The sequence below is a fragment of the Anser anser genome (assembly GCF_964211835.1).
Source record: "Anser anser genome assembly, chromosome: 1".
Lineage (NCBI taxonomy): Eukaryota > Metazoa > Chordata > Aves > Anseriformes > Anatidae > Anser > Anser anser.
In genome coordinates, this window is record NC_139720.1 from 59,235,063 (window position 1) to 59,260,417 (window position 25,355).

The window sequence follows — 25,355 nt, forward strand, 5'->3', positions numbered from 1 at the left end:
ACAGTCCTTGTATTTTCTGCATGTCATTGAAATACCTGTCATTTCTGCAAACTTAGGTTCTTCTTACCTTACATCAGCCACCTAAGAGTTGGGCCTCTCTTATAAGCTCTTGATCTAAGCTCCTTCTGTAGCCTGCAGAGAAAGACAGGCATCTCCAGATGGCAGCTCATCTTCCAGAGACAGGCTTCCACTTCTAAAGAGTGGGCCTATCCATCCCTAGCCCTTAGTTTGGACAAATTCAAGTTAGAATTCAAGCTTTCATGATTAAGTTGACAGAAGAAATCTATGTCTCTGCCTACACTACAAATGTGACAGTGTCAGTATCTTAGCAATAGTTAAGGGGCACAGTTACAATCCGCCTGTTGTAACAGATTCTGACTCGGAAAACAATTTTGTTTGAGTGATGCCACTGACACAGTGGTAAGCTTTCAACTCTGCAGTTTGGAATCCCATACAGTCACCTCTACAGGTGAAACTACAAATACTGACAAGTGTCACAGCCTCTGCAAAGGTCAGATACTTCCAAGAAAATGCTGAATTCCTCCAGTTATTCCAAGCAAAACTGAGCCATCAAATCTATTACCATTGTGCAATTCAGACACATGGACAAAATGTGGGAACATACCCTTTTGAAAAGAAGATCTGATGATACAGAGCAAAACTTAGCTCTGTAGTCCTCTGGAGCCCCTACTCCATAAGCCAGGTGTATCAGTACTGGCAGTCTTAGGGTTTTCCTAACTGTAAATTCGTAATCACAACTGAACTGGGCAATAGTCCACGTCTTCACTTCCCATCTTCATCTAACGTGCCTTCTGGGCTCCCTTGGCAATGCCCAAAACAGAGCTGTAATGGAACACGGCTTTTCCACCCATGGGAGATGTCGGGTTTCACTGCACAGCCATTAAGCAGCTGCTTGTTCTCTTGCACAGCAGAATTAAGTAAGATGTCTTTCGCCATACTCATGCTACTGGGTAAATTCAATCCCACATATAGCTGATAATAGGAGAAGACCAAAAACACATAACCACAGAATACAGCTGAGTGCAGATGATAACAAATAAACCCATGTGAATGACGGTTGCAAATGTGCCATATATCTAGCTATAGAAAAATAAGTTTTACTAGAGATACTGAAGCTTTTTTTTCTATACTTCGTATTACTTGTCATAAGGTTTGAAAAGCCAAATAATTTTATCCTTTGCCATTTAAAATGAACATTGATATTTTCCCCCTGTGTTTCAAAAGGAGCCCGAACCGTTGCAAATGTTGTTTTTTTTTTTATCCAGGAGGCTATAATTGCATAATCGCAAAGCAAGGCTCCCGTCAGATTGCATCTCAATAAAAGTGTGGCATTGCTTTGTGGAAAACAGAGTTAGAGTTTTACCTCCAACTGTTGTTGTATTATTCATGGCCAAGACTTCTGCCAAGATCTCATCTTATCTTTTAAATGATTCTGTCTGGACCACCTTCTTGCACGTGTACTTTGATGTTCTTTGTTGCTCTTGTGGTACGTTTATACTTGATGCTTTAGACATGTTTTAACAAATCAATTACCCGATTACAAGTCAGTTGTGCTGCAGGTACATTTCAAAGGGATTGCTGCTAGCCATACTTAATCCCACCTGGCTGAGAGTAACTAGTACATCTAAACTACAAGTAGTATCTTTGGATCTACTTGCTCGACTAGCTGTTCCACGGGTGAAAACAATGAGTTGATTTTTCTTTTTATCTAAAGGAACAAGACTTATGCATTCATGCACTGCCTATTTGTCTTAGCTCCCTCAGTAACTTTTGAAATGTTGGCCAATTTTAATCAAATTTACTTAGTGGTATACATACCAACATACTAAATTTCTGTACATCTTATGGAGAAAAAAAAAAAAAAAGCAGTTGAGTGCAAGGAAATCACTCAAAAATTATTTCAGTCTCAAGAAGTCTTCAGGAAATGGCTTCACCCTTACATGTCTTGTTCTCTTAGTATCTAAGCAATTTACAGTTCATCTCCAGCTAGGAAAGTAGTATTGTTACTGATGTAGCCGATGGGGAATTGAGGCACAATATAATTAAAATTCAGACTTTCAAAGGTATTTATGCACCTCTCAATTGACATTTGATGGCCTTGATTTACAGTAATTTGCCCAAGGTTATACAAGAAGCGTGCAGGGAACTGAATCCAAGCTTGCACCATACCACCCAAACGAGTTGCAGTCACTTCAGAATCACACTTTGCCCAGCCCCCTTTTTGGCTGGATACCAATCCTCTGTGAATAAACACCTCCTTTGGTCCCCACGGTGGGGCTGTCAAAGCCGCCTGCTATTAAAGTGCTGCCTTTCAGGTGCACCGTCACAATACAGCCCCTGCACATGACTCCCTTTCAGAGCTGTGGGACCACACCATGAATGCTTCCTGAGCATGGAGTTCCTTCAAAATGTGGCAGAATTTTTACTGTTTAAAGGGCAATACAATCTAAAAGCAAGCTACACTGGGGTAGCTGAAGATTCTTTTCAACGTATGTGAGAGCTACAGATCTATGGGAAAATTAAAAACGTCCTGAACTTTAATTCATTCATCTGATCTCACCCTGCTGTGACTCCTGAGCTTGGTTACTTACCTGTAGAAAATTTCTCCTGAATTTCCATACTCAGTCTTTTTTTTTCACATAGCACTGTTTGGCTCTGTAGTATATTCCAAGTATCTTTTAATTAGGACTGTCTAATACAAGTAAGAATGCTCTAACCTACAAGAGGAGATAACAAGCATTAGAAAGATCCGCTAAGAATGAAAAGATGTCCAGTCTGTTAGACTCAGAATTGCACAGTAATGAGAACTCTGGAGGATGTTGGATGAACCCCCTACTACCATCCACTGCTATTTCTATTAAAATTGTAATTTCTTGTTTTAACCACATTTTTTCAAATGACAGAGTCCAGACCACAATTAAGACACATTCTGCAGTGGACTGATGTATCCTGGTTTAAAGAAGGTTCTGTAGTAACACCTGTAGCACACTTGCTCACACCTCTGAGAGCTTTCTTAGCTAACCAGATAGAACAGAAGATATGTGAAGATATTGATTTCCTTACTGGAAATTTCAGACATCAATGACAACCTCACAAAATAGATCACAACCTCACAAAACTCTTACATCTTACTACAGTTAACTCCACCCGCTCTTGCAAATTCTTCCCCTCTTTTTGTATAGACAGAATTTGAGCTGGTCTAAAAGGAGAAATGGATTGACTGCAGAACATAAGGAACACACTACAGACAGGAGAAATTACATTCAGCCCTGGAAAATTTAACATCTAAATGCCATGATGAGGAATTTGAGACTGTGACTGATAAGTAGCTAGATAACAAAGCAGGAAGCATCATACTAGATGATTTATCAAGGTTCTCACAAGACACCCCTAAATCTGTGCAGAGGGGAGATGCAGATCGGACAGGTTGAAATGCACTTTGTCAGGGTATACGGGACAAATAGAACACATGGTGTTGCAAATATATGGAGCTTAAGAATGTGCTTAGCATATGGATAAAATAATTAACCAATTAAAGACTCCGTGCTAAATGTGCGATAGAAGCTGTTACTAATGGAGGAACACAAGATAAGAGGTAGGTAAAGAAGAACTCTGTCTTGGATCTCCTCGTTTCAGCTAGCTGACATACTTAACTACTGAGAGCTCTTCTGTCACCAGTAACAGGGAGCACTTGTTCCCACTATGCTGTCCTAAAGAAAAACGTTGAATAATATCATTGGACAAGTAATTTTTTCATCAATACAACCGTGAGAAATGTCAGCAAAACCAACACAGGTAAAACAATTAGTATTTTTGTTTAGAGTTTGAAAAACATACGGTAATAAGATTTAAGGGCCACACTTTCAATCAAAATGCCAACTAGCTGTCCAAAACAAAAGGCACCTTCTACGCTATGCCCTGAAGAACCTGCACAATGGCGAGCATTTGTCTTTCTACTCACTTGTGAAATTCCAGGTTGAGACGAGAGAATCCGTGGAAGGATCTTAAAACAGCATTGCAAGATGAATAGGGTATTGTCGTGGTATTATATTCAGTGTACACAAGCTATAAAATAGATAAAGGGGAAATGCCTTCCCTAAGGCCCCAAAGTTAGCAAATGTTCTTTTATTACTTTACATCTTCCAGGTATTTTAAAAAAAAATAACTAATTACTTCTCACAGTACCCAGGAGGCAGAACGAAGCCACATATAGCATTTGATGTAAAAACCTGAGGCCATGCAAAAGTTGTCTCATTTGATGTTTCCTTTTAAACTTGGAACACAGTCCACGGACATTTTGAGTGAATATGAATCTTTCTGATATATTGAAATATAAGAAACTAACATTCCTAAGTGGAAACAAGGGGCAATTTATAAGGTTTATTGGGTTTTGCTTTGTTTAAATCCAAACGCCAGAAGAAAATTTGGAGAGGAATGTATTTGTGTATCAGGTATTAACTTGGTAAAGAACGCTAACAAAGGCCATTGTAAAACATAAGTTTCTTTACTACACTTTAGTAGAATATTTAAGACTCCCAAATAATGAAGAACTACTACAGGTTATTAAAACCTGTATGAAACAAACTCATTCTCGTTACCTCTACTGTGGAGATCACAAATAGGCACACGTTGACGGCCGGTGTGAGGAATGTCTTTGGCTGCCTTCACCTACAAAAAAATCACTCTCTCCAATCCTAGTGAACGGCAGGATCGGTGGATTATGAAGTGTTTCATATAAATGCTTCCTAAGAGAGGTTTATAAACCTCAGTGGAGAAGCCAGCCCAACGATCATCTTCACCGAGCAGGCCATATATTTTAAGAACAGTAACAAAGCCTGAAAGTGGAAGGAAACCAGGCCCTTTAGGCCCTGTGTCATTGGGGGGGAGGGAATAACGCTTTCAGGTCTGCAGCGGGATTTTATTTCTGTAGAGAGAAGGGGCAGGACAGACTCGCAGCGCCTCTCACTAAAATTTTGTTCCAAAAAACGTTTGGGGCCGAGGTGCGGTGGGCACCCCTCCTCCCTCAACGCCCTCAACGCCCTCGCCTTCCTCAGCCTCTTCCTCCTCAGCCTGCAAGAGGCCGGGGCAGCAGCAAAGCCGCTGGGGGCACGTAATATAGTTCCCCCACAACTAACGAAGCCGGGCGCAGGTGTGGGGCAGCCCTGATCGAGGCCAAGAGAGGGTGCGAGGACGCTCGTAAGCAAGCAGCGCCCCGACACCGAGGCGAGCGGGGAGGAAGGCGGCGGTGCGGGGCGAGCATGGCCCCTCTCCCCAGCTCTTGGGGGGGGGGCGTCCCAGGCTGCCCGGGCCGGGCACCAGGAGGCGGGCAGGGCAGGGCAGGGCCGGGCCGAGCCGAGCCGTGCCGGCGGGAGGCAGCGCGCTGAGGGGAAGAGCCGGCGCGCGTGGCGGGGAGGCGGCGCGGAGGGAGGGCAGGCCGGCTGCGGGAAGCGGGGCTCCGCGCTGGGACTGGTTCCTTCGCAGCCATTTTCTGTCCAACCAAACAGCCGATTTGCGGAGGGAGCCAACCAGGGCCGCACTGGAGGTTTGTGCCTGGCTCCGGCCAATGATTGGTAACCGGTTCCACTGCAGGCTCGAATGAAATGTCCGTCTCCCTCCCCGGGCCCCGGCGCCGCCGCCGCGCCGCCGCCGCGGGGACCAGGAAGTGGGGGGCGAGCAGCCCCGGGGCCCGGCCGCTCGCCGCTTTGTGCCGGCCGCGGGGAGCGGGGGGAGCGCCGCCGGGGAGCCGAGCCGAGCGGAGCCGAGCCGAGCCGAGCGGGGAGGCGAAGCGAGGCGGGCGGGGAGCAGCAGGAGGAGGAGGAGAAGGCGGTGGGGAGGGGGGGGGGCTCGGCACGGCCGCCCCCGCCGGTGCCCCCTCCGTCTGCGGGAGGCGCCCCCCCCTCTCCCGGCTCCATTTTGTGGCCGAGGAGGAGGAGGAGGCGGGGACGGGAGCGCGGTTGCCCCGCGGCCGTGCCCGCCGCGGGCCGGCCTGCCGCCGAGCCCCGGGCTGCCCCGGGGCCCCCCTGCGCGGCGGGGGGCGGCTTTGTGGCGGCCCCGCCGTGCCCGCTCCGCTCCCTTCCCCTCCCCTCGCCCCGGTGCGGGGGGCCGCGGCCCCGCCGCGCTTCTGGCGGGCCCCGCCACCACGCCCACGGCCGCCCGGTGCTGGGCCTGGGGCCGGCGCCGTTGTGGCCGCCGCCGAGGCTCCCCCGAAGGGCGTTAGGTGCGGGGAGAGGCCCCGGGGTGCGGCGGGGCCCCGGCTCCCCGCGGCGTGGGGAGCCACGATGAAGTGGCTGCCGGATAACGGGGAGCGCGGGGCGCCCTTCGGGCCGAAAGCAAGGGGTGAGAGGCACCCGGCGAGCGGGTGTGTGGGGCACGGAGGGCGCAGGGCGGTGGTGGGGAGCGCTGGAGGTTTGGGTAGGGCCATTTCGTTCTCCTGCCCCAACGCCGGGTGCTGTTGCAGGTCAGGATGTGAGATCGATCAGCTCGCCGGGCTGGCGAACCCCAGCGACACCGGCGGGTTAACCAGTAACACGGGTGGCAGGTGGGAGAGATGGGCAGCTGGTCCCTCCTGGATGTCTGTCTGCGAAGCTGGCGTGCGTTGTGCGAGCAAGAGACTCCCCTGGTTCCCAGGCATGCTTCCGTGTGCCAGCCGCTGCTCCGTCCAGAAACTGTAGTCAGTGATCCCGAAAGGAAGAGCACCGTGTAGGTTATTCACAGGCAATCACATTGGAAAGGAAAACAACCACGTGTTCTAGTAATATTTCTGCAGCTATTAGGATGCACAAGATGAAAGAAACGTATTGCAGGTCCCATTGGAAGTGTAATACTGCAAGAACACAAAATCAGTCAAATTCTAGCTTTACCAGTTGTATTGAGACTTAGCCAAAAAGATTTGGCTTTGTAAAGAGTTGTCACGTAAAAGTTATCTAGTGGGCTTGGATTGGTTTTGGGGGGGCAAAATAATTGCTGTCAATGGCCTGAACTTTTCAACTTAGGCAGGGAAGTGAAAATGTGGATTTCAGCCCTTGCCTATCTTGCCGATACATTATTTGATTTGGATAGATGTTATTGTCAACTTAAAAACAACAACGAAAAAACATCGCCGCTTTCTCAAAAGGAGCCCAGGCAATAGCGGCAAAATGGAAGGATCTGCTTAGGGCATTATTCAGAATCTGGCTTTAATTGGCTTGCAGAAATGGAGAAATGCTTAATCATTAGCACAGCGTTTTTAAACAGCGAACTTAGTGATTACTTTTTTTTTTAATTTCCTTTTGTGGCCTATGGCATGACAGCTCAATGTAAAGGAGAGATCCATTTGTAATTCTCTGGGAGATCCAAGATGGTTTAATCTGAATCATTATTTATGAGGTCTGCATGAGTTCCTTGTACTCTGCATTGTGCAGGTGATTATATATGGTCTTGGCTGTTGGCATTTATAGCCATGAAGTTACATTTGAAAGAAGCCAAGACGACTGGATATTACTCTTTAGGCTTTAATATTTGACAATTACAGCAGTTCAAAGTTCAATACAGAACCTCTTATTTGTGGTAATAATTACATGAAGGGAGGGAGGCAGCGTACAGAATTTGAGAGGAAAAAGAAGGCAGTCCAAGATACCGTGAAGAGAGGAAACATGAAACACTATTAAACTGTTTTGAAGTTGCATCTTCTTTTATCAAAATTTAAAAAAAAAAGTGGGGGGAACACTTGTAAGCCACTTTTCAGTTGACATTTTTGCAATAGTACTTTAGAGAAATGTATTTGGGAATTAATATTTTAGTGGCAGGATGCTCAGAAAAAGTGCAAAATATGCCACTGTACACACATGCTGATCAACATTTATAAATAACATTGATAGAATAAATTGAAGTGTCAACAGTTTCGATGATTTTGCCTGAAAATAGTGGCCTGTCCTGAAATAGCTTTGTGAAACTCTTGCCCTGTTGCGTGAGAGGAATAAATTGTTCTTGACAACTTACTTGAGATAATACCACAGTGATGGAAAAAACATAGTCAACTTACAAATGTTAGCAAATTTCTAAAAGAAAAAGGATTTATGGATTGCTGTTTTAGTAAACAGATGAGCTTAGTCTTTCACCAGAGATGTTAGGAAAGCACTAAAAACTTAATATGGAAACATAGCCTTACAGTCAGTGCTGCAGCAGGAGGGAGCTGGGGCTGTGTTTCTTCATCACTGCTGCCCTGCTTTGGCTTCTGCAAAAAAAACAAAGCCACCTAAATTCCCTTGTTCATCTCAGGTTGTCTCCAGCTTCTCTCTCTTCTCTCTTACTGCCTGAAATGAAGTCATGGACGGTGAGACATCTTCTCCGTATCACCGATCCACTCACACTTGATGTAAAAATGTATGCATTGTTAGTCCACCTGTATATATTGCAGCTAACGGTGTGTCTGAGCAGCTCCTCAGCGTGGGTAGGAGTCACCGCTTTCTAGAGCACAGCTGGATCCACGCTGCAGGGTGAGGGCGGAGGGAACTCATGGCCTGTGACATTAGGGCTGGTAAGATGGGCCATAAATGTGTCTGGCGTCATCAGATAGTGCTGATGTGTGGGGGAAGGTGGAAGGGTGGAGAGGCCCTGCTTGGATTTCATAAGGGGGAGGATTCCTCCCTGCGGTCCAGGGGAAGGAGCTCAGTGCAGGCTAACAAGTGTTAGTGAAGCTGTCGGGTCCTCTCGGCATCAATCTGCCACTCCTGAGGCTGTTGTGCTGGTGGGGAGAACACTGCGAGAGATTAGAGGAGCCCGAGATTGAGAGAGACAGCACGGCTTCTGTTTGTGTTCCGGGCACGTGCCAAGGGGTTTTATCTTTACGTTTCTGTGGATCTGCTGGAATGATGCCCTGTGCCCGCGACTGCATTTCCCAGTCAGTGTTTTCTGCTGTAGGAGACAGTGCTTCGCTGCCAGGTGAGAATTCAGTGGAAAATCAAATTCTCCAGAAGTCACTGAAAATCAAAGGGAATTAATGTTGTATTTTCAATTTTAAAAAGTCTTCCAGTATTTCGATGTAGGAGCAGCAAATGAAGGTACAGAAAGCCAAGTAAAACCTCATGGTCTCTGTTGGATGTTATGTACAGGTTTTCAGGCTTGCATTTCCTGTGATAAGGGGTTGTGGCAAAACAAATCTACAACAGCTGAAGTAGTTAGTACCTATTGCTTTAGTTACCATTTCTGTCCTGCTTCCATGGCAGGGACAGCCACATGGCAAGTTCCAAGTGCTTCGGTTCATTACATACAATTTTCTGCTGTTCCTCTTGTGGGACAGCAGATTTGGGAGAGTGGTGGTGTGCATGAATACCTCATTAAGTGCTTAGAAGACGAGACAGACATGGTTTCCCTTGAGAGACCAGTTTCACAAACTGCTGTCAGGTAGTTCTGAAGGCAAGATCTTCCTATCTTTTATTCTGTTTTTGCCTTTTATGCTCGTGTAAGTCTAAGACCCATCCTCTCCTCAGGGCTAGCGGTTCTGGGCTTGTGTTCTCACCTAGTTACCATTTGGCTGAGCCACAGATACCACTCTAAGAGCTCTAAGAGATACCACTAAGAGCTTTTAAGATTAAGCAGGATGCAAGATTTCCTTTAAGGTAGTGAGGTTTTATTCATTCAGTGTAGATATATTCTGGGAACAGTCTGAGTTGTCAGCAGCTGACAGAAGCATATTTTTTAAGCATCCCCCAGAAAACTTTCTACCAGATGGCAGAGTAAACCTGTATGTGCACTCACTTGCAGCTTATCATTGAGTTTTCTTTGATGCCCTTGATCTGGAGTGTTTCCCTTTCAACATATTTCTGGGGTTACTTTTCCTGGATCTGTTCATTTGTATCTTCTTGGTCTTCTCTATTAGAGATAACAGTGTCATGAAAAAAATCAACTTTGTGCTGCTTCTGTGTTCAGATGCTTTTTCCCAACATAGAAACAGTCTCAAGTCGCACCAGGAGAGGTTTAGGTCAGCTATCAGGAAGAATTTATTCACGGAAAGGGTGGTCAGGCATTGAACAGGCTGCCCAGGTGGAGTCCCCATCCCTGGAGGTATTTAAGAGGCATGTGGATGTGGTGCTCAGGGACTTGGCTTAGCAGTGGGCTGAGTCATTAGGTGGATGGTTGGACTTGAGGATCTTAAGGGTCTTTTCCAACCTAAATGATTCTACAATTCCATGATTTTTAAAACTGACATGTTGTCACTTCTGACATCCTTGGTTCTTGGTCTTGTTTCAGTCAGTATGTGTATGTATGGAGAAGCTTCATTAATTTCCTTGTGCTGGAGGCGAAGGATGATCTACAAAATGGAAGTGCATTTCACAGATGTGCAGTTTAGTTTACAAAACTGCAGTTTAGTGTAGTGCCTGCTACTAAACAATGTGTTGGGAGCCCTCCTTCCTCATGTGATTCGGTGGCCACACAGATGCAGGAGACACCACCTTGTATTAAAAAACATCGCAATTTCTGCATGCCAAAACTGCCACCGTGCAAACGAGATATATAATCTGCAAATAGTGTTTTTAAGAAAGTTGTGGCAGGTCTAAGGGCTGCTCTGAGATTACCCACCCACCCGGCCCTTTTCTGAACATGAATTTTAGGATTATATCTTCCAGGACTCTGTCTGTTTATGAAATTTAACAGCTACTTCCATCCAAAGAAGTCACTCTTTTCCCACTAAGCCTGCCAGCTTAAGAATTGCTGGTTTTTTTTAGTCTCCTAGGAACTTCAGTTACAGCAGGCAGCATGTTGTTTCCATGCTACGTTGTATTGCATTTTCAGAGCAGCTATAGTGACACTGGAAGGTTGTGCTGTTTTTTTTTTTGTTTGCTTTGAGGGAAATAAATTAGAAACGTATTTAGAGCAGTATTTTCTCAGGGTTGGATTGTGCTGTATGTATTACGGATTCTGTGCTGACATCCAGTGTTAAATATATGGTGATTTAAGTGACTGCTTGAGTTTTGATCATCTGAAGTTTAAACTGTAATACCTGAACAAACAACTGTGTGTTCATATGAAGTAAGATAGAAGTGGCCACATTTTTAGGCAAAGTCATGTTTGTGTCAAACTCTGAACTCAAAGAGATATTAGTAGGGTGACTGTACGATATATTAAGTGCAGTTGCTAAATTCAAATACCGTGATCTAGCGTTGAACTAAAAAAACAAAATGAAATCTGACTGCAGTTCTCCCACAGAACTTGCTGGGGTTGGAGTAATGTGTAGAAATGCTGCTCCTTTTCATAGAATCATTAAGGTTCGAAAAGACCTTCAAGATCAACCATCCCCCTACTACCACTATCACCCACTAACCCATGTCCCCAAGCACCACATCCAACCTTTCCTTGAACACCCCCAGGGACGGTGACTCCACCACCTCCCTGGGCAACCCGTCCCAATGCCTGACTGCTCTTTCTGAGAAGAAATGTCTCCTCATTTCCAACCTGAACCTCCTCTGGTACAACTTGAGGCCGTTCCCTCTAGTCCTGTCACTAGTTACCTGTGAGAAGAGGCCGACCCCCAGCTCCCCACACTTTCTTTTCAGGTAGTTGCAGAGAGCAATAAGGTCTGCCCTGTGCCTCCTCTCCTCCAGACTAACCAACCCCAGTTCCCCCAGCCGCTCCTCACAGGACTTGTGTTCCAGGCCCTTCACCAGCTTCGTAGCCCTTCTCTGGACATGCTCCAGGGCCTCAATGTCCTTCTCATAGTGAGGGGCCCAAAACTTTTCACCATGAAGCCAGCCCAGCAATGGAGCAGGCTCCTGGGGCGGTTGGGCCCTCTCCATCCATGGTGGTCTTTGAGACACAACTGGACGAAGCCCTGAGCAACCCGCTCTGAGCTCAGAGCTGACCCTGCTTCAAGCAGGGGGTTGGGTTGGAGACCTCCTGAGCCCCTTCCAGCCATAATTTCCCCCGTGATCCAGCCAAATTGTCCCATGATCCTGGATTAGCACCTGGCCCTGCCAAGTGTTACACAGAAGGGTGTTATGCTGCCCATACTCTGCTGCCCCAAGGTTGTCCTGGCAGCTAAAAACCTTTCTTACAGTAATACCCACAGAAGTAATTTCAGTATATAGTAGGCTGTCAATGCCTGTTTGCTTTCGGATCGGAGACAGATCTGCCTTTTTCTTTTGCGAGCCTTTTCCTTTCAGTTTTGCTGATCTAATTGCTGGTTTTGATTAGTAATGTTGATAAGCTTCCCCTCAGAAAATTCTTGCTAATTATCAGATGACACACATATTATAAGTAGAAATGGAAATGTGGACACAGAAAAGAATAAAAGTAAATATGGAACCTGGAGAATGCATTAATCTAATGAGGTCAAAGCTGCCAAGAGATGCAGGAGGCTTTTGGAAGAGACTCAAACAGGAATTGTCTTTTGAAGGCCAGTGGGGCTAATGAAAGCGTGTTGGTTCCTTAATGTTACAGGGGCTTGGCAGTAAAGCTTCAGATGGGTACATATGGAGATGTTTTAGTGTTTACATAGTGCTAGACGCTAAGGATAACGCACAAAATGCAAGTGCCTGCAGAATGGGTGAGCAGACACAAGTGAATTGTCACATCACTGCAGAAATTTGAAGAATATTGCAGTCAGAAGAAGGAAACATTTCAGAAGATACAGTTCATAGAACAGCAAAAAAAGAAAGAGACGGGGGTGGAGGGGAACCTCAAGGCATTTAAAATAGAGCTGGGGATGAATAAACTCAAAGTTTGTGGAGTCCATAATTTGGAGTTAAATTCAGAGATGAAACTGAGAACAAGACTACCAGAAAATCCGAAATTAATTTTGGAAGCAGCTTTTGGGATATAGCCGACTGCAGAACGTAATCACTTCAGATTGAGGAAGGAAAAGTGACACGACTGTTTTAAGGAAGGGTGATGTCAGTTTTCGTGTTCTTGATGCTCAGGATTGCAATATCCTTGCATTGTCATTACAGTGAGCTGAGTAAGCAAAGTCTAGACCCTTTGGAAAACTGAAAATCAACGTTAAGCGAAGAGCCTGCAGCATGCAGACAGAGTGAATTGGCATGGCAGTTGGCACGCGGAAAGCTAAAGTGCTGCCCTTCCTTTGGACAGAGCTGCTGAGTGAGAGGCAAAAACATTTTACAAATGCCCATCAAAAATGACCAGAAGTGCCTTTAAAAAAGCAGCAGGTGCATGTGTGCAGCATTCAGTACAGTGAAGAAGAGGTAGAAGAGTTTTTACTTGAAACAGCGCCGAGGCCACCTCCAGCGGTGGCACCATTGCCGTGAATGCGTGCAGCACTCGGGTTACTTGCGCATCTGTGGCCAAGCGTGGCACCGGATGCTGCTTCAAAGTTTGAAAGCAAAAACCCAGCCCTTGTGGCCACAGGCAAAGTTCAGATTTGAGACAGGCTGAATTACTCATGTTTCTGGTAGGTGCAAAAATAGCACAAGTTTGCCTCCCCCCCACTTTCAGGCAAATGGAGGCAAGTGAGCTGCAGGGGCTCGGCGACAATAAAGTCCTTCCCTTTCCACCGCTCCCTGTTGGGACAGAGGTGGTTCCCTAAGGACAGGCAAGGTACCTGCATCTCGCGGGGCTGCGCGTGGTGGTGGGGCCAGCGGGAACGGCTGTGGCAGGAGGAGCACGGGGATGGCACGGGGTACCGAATGGGGATGGCAGAGCTGACTCTCTAGGAGCAGGTGAACAACAGAGTGTTAGCAGACTTGTCAAATGTTGTCCACAGCCAAGAAAATCTGGAGCAAAGGTGTCTGTAAATGCACTCAAATATATCTTTGAATCTGTGAGCCAATGTTGAAAGAGATCTGCATGTGCTGGGAGCCCCTTCTCCATCCATAATTTTTTGAATTGTTTCCCCTCTCCAAAAGTAGCATCATTACAATCTTAAGTATTTAAAAACAAACCACAAAGACCTGATATCTGGGAAGTATGGGAGCTAAATGCTCTGGAAAAGTTTATTTTTTAATACGCTAATTTTCAAGACATCTGCAACTGGAAAAAAGCCAAGATTGCTCAAGTTTTAAGAGACTCAAATTCCAACTTGTACTTGGCACCATTAAAATAACCCCTTTGAAAGTAGAACCGTTGTCTGCCACAGTTTTATATTGGTCTGAGCTTTCTACTGAGCACCTGATGGTAGCGTTTGAGAAATTTCATTATTCCTCTAGAAAAGCAAATGTGATGTGGTAACTGGTTGCCTGGGCAGAAGCATTTGCTGTTGTATATATGAGCGTTGTGTCCTGTGACAAAATGTGGATGCAACAGGCAGTGATGTGCTGGATTGCTGCTTACTTGTGGAAAGCCCTTACTAAAGGGATACAAGCTTTTAGGGGAGGTAGGAGATATCTTTGCATTTTTTTGCCTCCACGGGAGAAGGAAGTGCAATGTGTTCAAAGTCTCTGGTGAAATAGGAGGCTTCAGAGCAGTACTGTGAGATACCTTACTCATTTACAAAGTAAATTTATTCCCAAATTTTGGGACTTACCAACAAATAACTGGGATAGAAGGATGGGAAGGGCAGGCACATCTCTTGGACTCCTCTGGCTGAAATGTGGTCGGTGCCTCCTGGGACAAAGGCAGCAAGGAGGGGAGTGCAGCTCTTTTGGCATCCCTCCTCCTAGCATTTAAATCGCCTACTGAACTCCAACCCAGTCTCTAAAGCCTGAAGAAGAGTTCTTGTTGGCTACCATGTAGGAACATTGTGAGAGGAGCAAAGAAGGATGCCCAGAGGAGTGAGGCAGGACAGAAGCAGGGAAAGCAAAGGCAAACATGACTCAGAAGACACCCGGGACTGATGCCTCAGGAAGGATGAGGATGCAGAGCTGGTCCTGAGGTCTGGCTAGGAAAAGTTTGTCAACTTGAGAAAAGCTGCTTGGGCAATGGAAAGCAAAGTGTGCACTTTTGTAGAAGAACTGTAGGTAAAGCATTTGGTGAGCTGGGGTTAGGTTTCGAGAGCTATTCAGGGAAACAGATGCCTTGACCTGTTCTGGTCAGCCTGTCATGGCAACCACACAAGGCTGTTATCTGTATTTGTGGTGCATGGCCTGTGCCTTCAGCTGAATTTCTGGGGAGATTTCACAAAGCAGTTTCATTATTTTCACTGTCAGAAGCAGCTAACAATTTGCCTGTGACGTTGTGTTCTGCAGACTTCAGAGTCACAGCTGAAATTCAGCTGGGACTTGAAGAATAATGTCAAAAGCATCTTGTACTACTGTATGAGTAATCTTAGGTGGCCTTACTACTGAAAAAATAATGAAACTCCACTTTTTGTTGTTACTTTGCAAGATAAGGGGAGCAAAACTACTTTTAAGCACTTCACTTGTTAGCACGGTCTTGCAGTTTAGTCTGCTTGCCTGTGGTTTTGCATTTTCATCTTCATAGGTGCTTGGCCCTGATACCTGATCTGGGAACGGGCAATAGTTTGTCCAAAAAAAAAAAAAAGTTACTAGGAAGTGCTAACCTTTGTTTTAATGGAATGTATGAACCTACCTCTCCTTTAGTTAAGTTCCTTTAACTTCTCATTTTTGTATGAATGAGAGAAATAGCTGCAATAATTCTTTAGTATGTTGCATCTGAAGAACTGATCAAAACCAAAACAATGAGTAAAGCTCGGCACCAACGAGTGTGCTGTTCTCAAATGGCCAAATACTTAACGCTCTGTAAAAAATGGTCTCATAAGCTTCTTAAAGTGCTGTTTTTCAGCAATAGTGCACTTCCGGCACAGCAAACATACCTGAAAGCATTGCTTCTTCTGGTTTTAGATGGACGGTGATAGCTCCACGACGGATGCTTCTCAGTTAGGAATTGCTGGAGATTACATTGGTGGCAGTCACTATGTGATACAGCCTCATGATGGTAAGAAATGTACCAGTAAATACTACTGGTTCTCTCTGTATACAGTTTCCTTCCACCTCTTGTACAGTTCTCTGCTGTCAGTTCTCAACCTAAGAATTTGCAATTGTTTGTATTCATAATGCCTCATTGTATAACGCATTTTTCCTGCAGTCTGAAGGTGGATTTTAGACTTATCAGTGTTGATACAGTGTCCTTGGGGGTGATGACAAAACAAACAAGAAAAACACAACTCGTTGTTTTAGGAAAGAATTTTTATTTTGACGTGACATTAAGAATGCTTGGTTTTCAGCAGCCACATAAATTTCTGTGCATAGTGAGATAAATATGATATTGAACACCCATAAAGATACCCTGATGTTACATCTGTTGCTTTTTGCGGTTATTTCTACGATGTTAACACACTAGTCTTTCAAAAATGATTAATCTTTCAGTGTAATATTTTAAACTTGATTAATTATTGCCTGTTGTCTATCAAATACAATTTCTGCTAACTTTTCTTTACTTCATTAGACACAGAGGACAGCATGAATGATCATGAAGATACAAATGGGTCAAAAGAGAGTTTTAGAGAACAAGATATCTATCTTCCAATTGCAAATGTTGCAAGGATAATGAAAAACGCTATACCCCAAACAGGAAAGGTAATGTTCTTATCTGGTAAAGAAAGTGTGTTAATGAGTTTTACTCCTTCCTCTGAGTGAACTGAAGTTGGTAGAACAACATTTCCAAATGATCCTGGTTTATTGGAGGAAAGCCTTCAAAATAAATAAAATCTGTCCACTTTTCTTAGGGTTCTGAAAGCTTTTTATAATTTCCATAATTACAGGAGCCTCAGCTCTTGAGAGTGCTCTTCATAGGGCTTTCAAGGGTGTTTTTTTTCAAAGTTGTGTTCTCTGAAATTGTCATAACAAGGCAGACTTGGTGAAAATCTCATGTTGGCAAGAACATTTTCTATGTAATTCTCTCCTATGAAATTTAATCTTGTGCTTTGATTGAGTTGTTTAAAATTTGGAATAAGTGAAATATAGTAGGGGAAATAAAAATCTATTTCCCATCCTGAAAGAAAGCGAATGGTTAGTCTTCCGTTGCCTGAATTTTTACATATCCAAATGCCAAAATTACCTAAGAAGCCTGCCTTATATCATGTAGCAAGTAAAGCCAGATATTGAGAGGCTTCTTTTATTTCTTTCTTCTAAGAACAGACCTTCTAAATCAATTTTAAGCTGAGACTAGTTATAATTGTTTGAATATTCTACCAGTTGATCTTAAAACTTTGCAGGACTCCTATTACTTGCCATTTGTCTATTGTGTTCCAGTATTACATTTTGCCCAACTAACTTTTTTTTCTAGCTAAGGCTGCTTTTTTTTTTTTTTTTTTGAGATCCCTTTAAATAGAAGGCAAAATTTTCTTGCATCTGCTTGTACTTCATAGTGTTTAGGGCTTTCTGGAGATCTGGGTGTTACATTTATATCTTTTCTGTGAAAATTTCTTCACTGGTCCATATTGTCATGAATTTTAGCAATCAAGATGAGATTTTTCTCAAGGATTTAGCATATGGGTTGATGAGCTATCTTGAAAAATCAGGGAGGTCTTTGTGAAAAGCTGCAAGGGAAGCTGTTGGCTGATGAGTACTTCTGAAAATCTGGCTCTATTCCTCTGAAAATATCAGAGGAACTAGTGAAGATTCTACATGTTGTTACTGCTTCATATAAAAAAAGAAAATACAAACAGGTTCTTAACATGTGAAGAATAAGAATCTTAATTATTATAATTCTTCATTTGGCTCCTGTCAGCTTCCCAAGTAATCGTGAGTAATCGTTGCTGTTATTTTAAATCAGGTAAATTACTTTTGTCCAGCTGAAAACCATAATCAAATTTATTTCATTCTTGCCAGGGGCGTATGTTTCTTCAGTTGAACTCTCATTTGCAAAATTTATACCAGAATATTAAAGCACTAGAGCAGCTCACCGCTAGGCATATATTTTAGTCCCTTAATCCGGTCAGGATAAAAATACTTGTCATTGCCAGGTTTGTGGGAATGTACTACAGTGGGGTTGGAGCTGCTGGGTCTATTGAAAGGAAAGTGAAAGTGGGCTGTGATATTGTAATGAACAGGTTGAAAGAGAAGTAGTAGGTAAGCAAATTCAGGCACAATATTGAGATGCATCTATATATAAAACCTTGTACAGAACACAATTATGAGTTCGGGAGATCCTGGCACTTGGTTGTTCTGCTTGAAATAGTAAAACTTCAGTTAAAATCATGTTGCAGCTGTGCTTCCACAGAGCAGTGATGACATCCAGTGGTTCCCTCATACAGTTGTTGCCTAAATGGGTGTTATTATCAGGCTTTGGGATGCTTCCTTTAATATCTATTGCAACCTGTTGTGCTTTTTTTAGGTTTTGTTCTGGTTTGTGTTTTTAGTTTTCTTTGGTCTTGATGAATCAATTTGTGATACTTTTTTTTCTCCCTAGATTGCTAAGGATGCAAAAGAATGTGTGCAAGAGTGTGTAAGTGAATTCATCAGCTTTATAACGTCAGAAGCAAGTGAGAGGTGTCACCAAGAGAAAAGAAAGACCATTAATGGAGAAGATATTCTCTTTGCCATGTCTACCTTGGGATTTGATAGCTATGTTGAACCTTTGAAGTTATACCTCCAAAAATTCAGAGAGGTTGGTATATACTTCAGTATTTCTTCATTTATTTGACCTGATTGTGTTTATTCTTAGCTCCACGTCATAATTGTGTAATGGCTAACTTGTATCTCACAGCTATTGTCAGGGACCAGTTGGGACTACTGTGATGTTTTAAAATGTTCTAGAACCTATCAAGAGGGGAAAAAAAATAAAGGCATTTTGATTAGACTTGCTGATTCAAAGTAGTTAGAGCTTTCAACTGAATAACTTTTCTCTAATATATTGTTGGTAGTAAATCATTCTGTTCTTTAAAGGTGCCTGTTAAGAATACTTAATTCGATCTTTGGGTTCAATCAATAAAACTGTACTAGACAGCATCCTCCGAGGATCTGGCCTAATGCCTATTGCTTTTCTGGGCTTCAGATATGCAAAAGAAAGTTTTTTCTCGTGTTGGAATCATTATTCGCACAGAAGGCTATCTGCTACAGTGGTGTTGTAATCTGTTTGTTTTTCTTTACTTTTTTCTTAGTTTGCTTTTGATACTTCATACCTGATAGTTATGTGATCAAAGCACTTTTCTTTATCCTTTCTCTAGCAGAAAGTGACTTATTTTTTTCCTTTCAGAAATTTGTATTTTTTAAAAAAGAAGTTGCTTCTGCTGGGGATTTTTGTTCTTTTTTCCCCCCCTCTTGCTGTTTGGAGACCAAAGAAAATTTTCTTCTTTACTTTGTATTCTGCTACCTCAGAATACCAGATTTAACCAAACAAACCAAAGGCATTTTTATCCAATGACCTCCCTTCTTTATAAGCCTGAATGAAGAAATTGTTCAGGGTTAAAATAATCATGGGAAGAAGAAAGAAAATATGTTTGGTTTTACTGGCATGAGTGAAGCAGGGATGTCTGAATTAACAGTACTGTAGAAAACGATGTTCTTCAGGCTTTGTCCGTTCTGGAAATCAAAGTTTTTTCAATTAATGGCACTAAGACTCATTAGTGATATTTAATTTGCTGATAGCACTTTAAACTTCCCTTTTCCAGAAGATCATTTTTTATGGTGGATTGTGAGAGGGTGTTTAACTGAATAACAGGAGGTGAAATCTAAAAGCTGAAGCACTGCCGTCTGCTGTCTTTTTCTACTTCTCTATAGCAGTTACAGCACTTTGGATGGCACAGGCATGTGCATTAATTAAAAATGCAAGTGATGCCGAGCTAGTTGCAGTTCTTCTGGAGAAGTCTGAAGTAGGTCTATTCTACTCTTCTGAAAGGTCTGTTTTTTACAGATGTATATGCTGTGGTAGCAGAGCATTGGGATTGGTTTTCAGCTAGGTGAATGGTTTGGATGTTTTTTCCTATCAATTCTAAACACCCATTCCCTCTTCAGGGTGCTGTATGACGTGCTGTTTTGAAGCTTATGCATTTAGTCTCCATCAAACAGTTGCAGAGAACACATTTCTTACCTTTAGTATTTTTCTGTGTGTTCTTATGTAGTAGTATAGATCGTCAAACTTCACAGTTGTACAACTGCATGCATATGACTAGGAGCCTTGGCTTTCTGTGCTGATACCATTTCTGGCTCTAGTCCTTGCTGTGAGGAAAGAAATCCAATATCTTGGTTTTAAATGTCAACCCTTAGTTGTATGAGGATGGCGCTTGCATATTGTTGGTAAGCAAATGTTGCACACTCAGTAGTTCTGAGGTTCTGTGATTTCTTGTAAATGTGCTGACTGCTCCTGGGTTACTGCAGATCTCTGACTTTGTGCAGCAGCTGAAAACCTTTTCTACTCAATTTTATAGAGTTTTTGTTTCTGAGGAGTATGGCTAAGGTGAAAAACACCCTTTACGTATTCTCATACTATGCACAGTCTTAAGTACAATAGTTTTGCAGGTCTTGGATTTCAAACTCCAGCTCAACTTCCAGACCTTGGATAGAGATCTTGGGTCCTTGAAACAATCTCACACCAACAATACTCTAATACAAACACTTTTTTTCTTCTCACCAGGCAATGAAAGGAGAAAAGGGAATTGGGGGAACAGTTACAACTGGAGATGGTCTAAGTGAGGAGCTCACAGAGGAAGCATTTAGTAAGTAATACTCCTTAATTGATTTCATTATTACTATGGCTTTTCAAAAGATAGCATTTCCTTTAGACATCAGAACTCTTAACTGAGGAAGACATTCTGGACTGACGGCTTGTGTTACATCCCCTGAGGCTTTCATTTGAGATGTCTGGAGTATACCCTGTGCCAAGATAAATTCTTCCCAGTCGGTAGAACTTACCTATTACTGGAATTCTGACTGTAATGTCAACTCTGGAAGATCTTTAAATATATACATTAGGGACAGTATTTTTCTCTACACATAAACACATATTGTAATAAAAGATGCAAACTTGAATTTTATCTTTTATTTTTTTTAAATAGCTACACATTTAGGCTCCATTTCTTCTACTTGCAAGACTGTTGGGGAAAAACTAAAGTAAACATCATGTGATGACTTGGGGAGCTGGTCTTTGAGAAAGAGCCAGAGGAGAACATCATCTTCACAGAATTCTAAAACAATTAGTATTACTTATGTACTCAAAAGAACGAACAGATTAGCACCTAAAAAGTATAGGGGAAGGAACATCATATGCATTCGCTATAATTTTTCTTCCTTATGCTGTGAATTAAGGCCTGACGCTTGTTGGGTCTCTGCTTTGGTTTTGTTGGTGCTGGATTCTTGCATAGCCTTCGTCTTGACTTTTAAATGTCAAGGTGGTACAGGAATTAAGCGGTGTGGCTCTTGTCATAGTTACTGATGAGATTAATTTTTTTCACTTAAGTACCTGATAAATCTTCTCTTTAAAATCAGTGGTATACTACAGAACTAGCAAACATTCAAAGCCTGAGGACTGAGATGACCTACTCAGGTTCTGAAACAGAACACTTTGCTCCTAGGTTGATGACTTTAGCTATACAAAACAGTAGAGACTCTTATGCTCTCTCCTAGGTTGGAAGACAAGTTCATAAAACTGACTGGAATTTAAGAATCTAAACCTAAATACTACAGAGGACTTGCAGAAAGCTTGCCTTTTTTTTTTTTTTTTTTCCCCGATTAAAGATTAGGAAATGCAAATAGCAAACTCTTATCTGTACTCACTTATGTAATAGTTCTTGGTTCAGAAGTAGTAGGGTACCAACAAAACTATAGACCCAATTTATTTACCTTGGGTATGTTGCTTGTAGTTCCTGGATTGCAGCTATTGGAGGTCTGTCCAGCTTGAAAGGTTGTCAAACCAATGTATAGATATTGTTCTAAAAGCTGTATCTTGTATATACTCTGGTCTGCTCTTCATGCATTTAAACTGCAGCTCAGGAGTTGAAGGGGAAAAATAGTTGGAATGTTTTGATTGTGTCTGCATCCAGTACCTTTTTTGGGCCAAGAGGCGAGTTCTCTGAAAGTTTTTTCTCAGGGATGCCCATGCTCTGCTTGGCCTGAGTACAATGCCCACCAGAAACTGTAAACCAGAAAGAAGGAATCCCATTCCATCTGTGGATGCTCTGACCCCTTAACAAATTTGATACGGCCCCCATTAAGTGGCAGAAGGCTGAAGATCTGCTCCTACTCCCTTTTTCAAATATCCCAGGCCTGGGAGCCTCAGTGTGCTCTATGAAATAAGCGTTAACCTGCTGTGATTTGAAAAGAGCAGCTTTGGAAGAGAATACTAAGTCCTGGCAGGGTGCCAAAGGAGACGATGCAGTAGCAGAGAAGAGAAGAGGAGGAAAAAATATGTCTCTGAAGTAGCTGATTGTGTCGTGTGCTGCAGGCATTCTCTCCATGGAGGTGCAGCTGTAGATCCCTTCAGGGTGATGGTCTTGCTGCAGCAGTAGTAAAAACCGTGCTACTGAAGCACAGCCCTGAGCTCTTGGTCTTAGATCTTCACCACAGGTTAATGCTGGGTCTCTGACCCGGCTGTGTTGGATGTGGAACACGTGTTGAAGGGCGTTAAAATTTTAGACCTGCCCAAGCCGTTCCTAACTCTGACCTTAATGCATCGCTTAATGTGCAGCTTAAGTGTTTGAAAGCTAATACAGCGATGTTAAGCAAAACCAAGCATCAGCTTTCATATTAAAGCTGTTAGGATTATGCTGGTTTTGGATTTTTTGGGGGTTTGCATCTTATTTGTACATAGTAACAGCCATAATTCAGAACAGCAAAAAGTCCCGTTTTTTGTCTCCTAGTGGAGAATGGTATGCTATAGTAACTTACAACTTGGAAGTTTTGCTGCTTTACTTCCAACTAACAATTGTAACATGTATTTACTCTGAATGTCACAGAGCTTACCATATGCGTTACTGTCAGGGCTTAACTTAGAGCATCACTCCCTGAATTTTCTCCCCGAATGTCAGAATTGCTTTTTACTCAGTTCATTGGCCTTGTCTTTCCTCTGTGAGATTCAGAGCTTTGGTGTGGTACCCTGAAAGGAATGCTGAAGTCATGTAGCATAATGTCAGGTCTTTGGCTTCCTGTCAATACCTCTGCCAGTGCCTCTTTCTTTTTTTTTTTTCTTTTTTTTTTTTGTCATTGCCTGCCTCTGTTCATCTCTGCCACCTTTCATGCTTTTTCCACGTTCGGGTCCCTATTTTTATAAAGAAGCATGACTTTTTCTCCGGGTTTCTCGTTCAGATATGTGCAGATTAAGTGATGAAAAATCAGATAATGGATTTTGATTCTGAAGTACTAATGGAAATAAGCTCGTTGACACTTAATACTCAGAAACAAGCATGACTGAACGCAGCGTAGTATGTAGCTGTCCTGAGAGGAACTGCTCTGTAGTCCCAGAGTGGACCACAACTAAATGTTATTTAAGTGACAGATGCTACAAACAGGGCTCCATGTATCCTGCAGATCATGTCTAACTCTCTTTAAATGCTTTTTCTTTCAGCTAATCAGTTGCCAGCAGGCTTAATAACTACAGACGGCCAACAGCAGAATGTTATGGTCTATACAACATCATACCAACAGGTACAGTATCCCGTCATCTGTTCTCCCTTCTGCTGCTAACATTCAAACGCTAGTTCAGCTGCCTTGTTCTGAAAAACAAAAATCAATGATTTAGTCTTTTGGTGGCTGTCATGACATTCCAACGCTCTGACAACTCAAGGCTGCTAACTGTGATGCAATTTCAAAAAAAAGGTTACACTGAATGTAAGCTTCCATTTTCTTTCTGTAGATCTCCGGTGTTCAACAAATTCAGTTCTCATGATTTGAAGACAACTTTGGATCTGGGAACCTGAGACGCAGAAGCAGTGAAACTCTAACAAAAAGACAGTTTTAATGACTGGTGGAGAGATTTATCTCTTTGTATATTAAATAGCTGTAATGTAGCTACCTGAAGCTAGACTAATTGAGGTGTGAATTCTGACTCAAATCTTTTTCATGAATGATTTTAAAAAAAACAAATTGGATTTTAAAGGTATTAAAGTATTTTTGTTTTGTACAAGAGTTTGTTGCTCTGTATAACTCCTGTATGCATTGTATATTGCAATTTATTACTGTCAGAGATTTGTAGACAGTTTCTTATTTTCATATTGAATCATGTTACTTTTGTAATTCAGGTAAACAGCTGGGTTAATTCATGTTTACCCTTTGAATAAAAATGTAAGGGTAAAGTTCATTTTTGAATGCAAGTTGCCTTTATTATAAAGATTGAGTTGGTCTTGGTTATGTAACTTGTCTTGCATGACAACCTCAACTAACTTTAGATGTCAGTATATTTATTGAAATTTTGAAAGGGACTTTTTCTCATGAAACTAGCAGCTCAGAAGAATTGCTACAACTGTTTTTTTTTTTATGTAACTTGGGAATTAAAAGTTAATCAGAAACAAACAATGATCTACTCCAGCTAGAGATTTAGAGCTTATCAACAGTGTTAATTAAAACACTGATTGTGTATGATGCAGGTCTTTTTTTTTTTTTCAGTTGCATTAACTCCTTAGACGTACTTTGCTATGTTTAAGGTAGTCTTTGTGCTACTGAAATAACTTCCTTTTTATGTATGCTTTTTAGAATCCGAAACTTAGAAATTTGATGGTAGTGGGGGGCGGTGGGGGGATTTTATAGTCCTTGTGGTAAAAGACCTCATTTTAACTTTTTACTGAAATGTTTTAAGGTTTCTTGCGAGACTGTGGGAACTCAAATGTGTTAGCAACTTTCTGTGTACAGGCTGCGTGTGTGTGTGTGTGTATGTGAGCGAGTGAAACTTGGACAAGCGATACAAATCTGAAATGAAAGACAGACTTCAAGTTTGCTGTCTCTTTTCTGGTTTTGCAATAAACTCTAGATAATGTAGTTCTGTATGTTTAGTGAGCTGTTCTTAGTAGCATTGCTGTTCTTTAATAATTGGGTGGGTAATTCTGTTAGATGCCATTTCTTAGCCCGTTAGGATAGGGGTGGTGGTTTTAGTAATTATCTTATTTGGACTAAATTTTGGAACCTTTGATATTTTTACTGTTTGCAGTTGACTGAAATGTAATAATTATCTTTCCATATACCTGCCATTAATTTAAACAAACCACACCTTAAATCTATTGCCATATAATTTCTTGCTGGTTTTGTCTTTCAAAAAAAAAAAAAACAGAACACAAAACCATTTAATAATGGAAAAATAGCTTCAACTAAGACGCCCCAGAAGCCTGAAATAGCCAGTTCTTTGTTACTCAAAAACTTTTACGTATGCGTGGATTTCAACAGTGTTTCTTACAAATCAGCATTATGCTGCCAGAGCCTCTGGAGGAGATCCAGCGTATCCCGTAGCAGTCTGGGCAGATGTTCTGGGTTTTGTGGCAGTCTGTCATTCTTCAGCAGCTATGACTAAACGAATGGAGTTTTTCA

The 25,355-nt window shown here is 42.5% G+C and overlaps 1 protein-coding gene across 6 annotated transcripts; it reads left to right on the forward strand.

Moving 5' to 3' along the window:
- Positions 1–5,173: 5,173 nt before the first annotated feature.
- NFYB (nuclear transcription factor Y subunit beta) lies at positions 5,174–24,412 on the forward strand. 6 transcript variants are annotated; one of them, XM_083812190.1, is made up of 7 exons: positions 5,174–5,217; positions 15,750–15,843; positions 16,354–16,484; positions 18,319–18,516; positions 20,482–20,563; positions 23,407–23,486; positions 23,695–24,412. In XM_083812190.1, exons 2-7 carry the CDS (start codon positions 15,750–15,752, stop codon positions 23,725–23,727), a joined length of 618 nt encoding a protein of 205 aa, XP_083668316.1. In that variant the 5' UTR covers positions 5,174–5,217; the 3' UTR covers positions 23,728–24,412. The 6 variants fall into 6 exon arrangements, with proteins under 6 accessions (XP_083668316.1, XP_083668312.1, XP_083668315.1 ...); XM_083812186.1 differs by lacking the exon at positions 5,174–5,217 and adding an exon at positions 5,408–5,563; XM_083812189.1 differs by lacking the exon at positions 5,174–5,217 and adding an exon at positions 5,455–5,591.
- The last annotated feature ends 943 nt before the right edge of the window (positions 24,413–25,355 follow it).

Coding starts and splice junctions, on each gene's coding strand:
- NFYB (XM_083812190.1), top strand. CDS start 15,750: ATGGACGGTGATAGCTCCACGACGGATGCTTCTCAGTTAGGAATTGCT. Junction 16,485..18,318: donor CTATACCCCAAACAGGAAAG/GTAATGTTCTTA, acceptor TTTTCTCCCTAG/ATTGCTAAGGATGCAAAAGA. Junction 23,487..23,694: donor ATACAACATCATACCAACAG/GTACAGTATCCC, acceptor TTCTTTCTGTAG/ATCTCCGGTGTTCAACAAAT.